Genomic DNA, 1,606 nt, shown 5'->3' with positions numbered 1-1,606 from the left:
GAAGTCTAAAATGACTGTTACATCCAAGTCAGAGTCCTTAGCACTTTGATCAACCAAGGCAGAAGCGACAATTTATCCTAATGCATAAAATTACCCTCTTCTTTTTGCGTAGTGGATTCGTTGCGCCATTACCCTATTATCTTACTATAGGCCAACAATTGATTTGACAAAGTGCACATCGCGGAAACCGCAAATGCCAATAAATCTAGGATAAAATCTAATCCCTCTTCGTGATATATTATCCACTAGTAGAATTTAGGAAAGTTAGTCTGGATTGGAGGACAGCTCAATATCGGAGCCAGATACATCATGCTTTAAGGATTATTGCTTATTCTAGTAAGATATGTGTGGTTCTCAGAGATGACAGGTCATTTGTTGGAATTTTCTTTCAAGACCCTGAAATAACTTGTTTCACTTGTAATATGGCAGGGCTTTATAGATATCGGCTTGGAGATGTGGTGGAAGTGGCTGGATTCCATAACGGGACCCCAAAGTTGAACTTCATATGCAGGAGAAAGCTAATTTTAACTGTTAACATTGACAAGAATACAGAAAAGGACCTTCAGCTAGTGGTAGAAAGGGGGTCTCAGCTGCTGAGCAAGTATAGAGCTGAGCTGGTTGATTTCACGAGCTGTGCCGATGTGGTGCATCAACCAGGACACTACATAATTTACTGGGAGATCAAAGGAGACGTGGAGGAGAGGGTGCTAGGCGAGTGCTGTCGCGAAATGGATGCTTCTTTTGTGGATCACGGCTATGTTGTATCAAGGAGAACCAACTCGATTGGACCTTTGGAGCTTTGCATTGTTGAAAGAGGGACTTTCAAGAAGATTTTGGATCATTTCATAGGGAATGGAGCAGCACTTAGCCAATTCAAGACGCCCAGGTGCACCAGCAACCATATGCTCCTTACAATCCTTAATGTCTGCACCATCAAGAGGTTCCGTAGCACAGCTTACAGTTAAAAACAACAAAACAGGTTTATGCTCCGTCCGTCGGTTTCTTCTAATTAAAATACAATTTTATAACCAAGTGTTCTAAATTTGAGATACTCCCTAGTTTCTTTTGCCTTTTATCGAACAATTGAAGTTTTAGGTGTAAAAGGACAAAAAATGTTTGAAAATTTTTTAGTTTAAGTTGACTTGCTTTTGGCAGAGTTGAAGATGATCACCAGTACTACTTATTACCCTATTTGCCTAATAAAAATCATATTAAAATATATATAATATTTTTATATATAAATATATATATGTATGTATTTGTAATTAGTACAGATGGGATATATATATGTATGTATGTATATATTTGTCATCATATATTTGATCAAAATTCAAGTATTAATTGTTGAAATTCGACTTCATATTCAAATATGAAAATAATCAATAAATTAAAATATAACACAGTAAAAAATAAAATAATATTTAATTAGAAAAACAGTCGAATCTTACAGGATCAATATTGGTGTTTTTCATGTAACTTTCAAATAAATTATAAACACTTATATGCTTAAGAGTTACATACCTTACTCTAGATATCGTAATAAAAAATCAATTAAATCCAAAATATTTATTTCTTCACCTTTAGGATTTGTCAAATCTTTAGTTAC

At 34.9% G+C, this 1,606-nt stretch overlaps 1 protein-coding gene across 1 annotated transcript; it reads left to right on the top strand.

Annotated features, from left to right (window-relative positions):
- Positions 1 to 357: 357 nt before the first annotated feature.
- LOC110421852 (indole-3-acetic acid-amido synthetase GH3.10-like) lies at positions 358 to 1,164 on the top strand. The gene has a single exon (XM_021435553.2). The coding sequence runs from the start codon at positions 423 to 425 to the stop codon at positions 963 to 965; it is 543 nt and encodes a 180-aa protein (XP_021291228.1). The 5' UTR covers positions 358 to 422; the 3' UTR covers positions 966 to 1,164.
- Positions 1,165 to 1,606: the final 442 nt, after the last annotated feature.

The sequence above is a fragment of the Theobroma umbraticum genome, unplaced genomic scaffold (genome assembly GCF_002168275.2).
Source record: "Theobroma umbraticum cultivar Fairchild unplaced genomic scaffold, ASM216827v3 scaffold_30.0, whole genome shotgun sequence".
In the NCBI taxonomy this organism is placed as follows: Eukaryota; Viridiplantae; Streptophyta; class Magnoliopsida; order Malvales; family Malvaceae; genus Theobroma; species Theobroma umbraticum.
The sequence above is the reverse complement of the archived record's forward strand: the minus strand, read 5'-3'. Positions and strand labels throughout refer to the sequence as shown.

Excerpts from the sequence above, each read along its gene's own strand:
- LOC110421852 (XM_021435553.2), top strand. The coding sequence starts at position 423 with ATGGCAGGGCTTTATAGATATCGGCTTGGAGATGTGGTGGAAGTGGCT.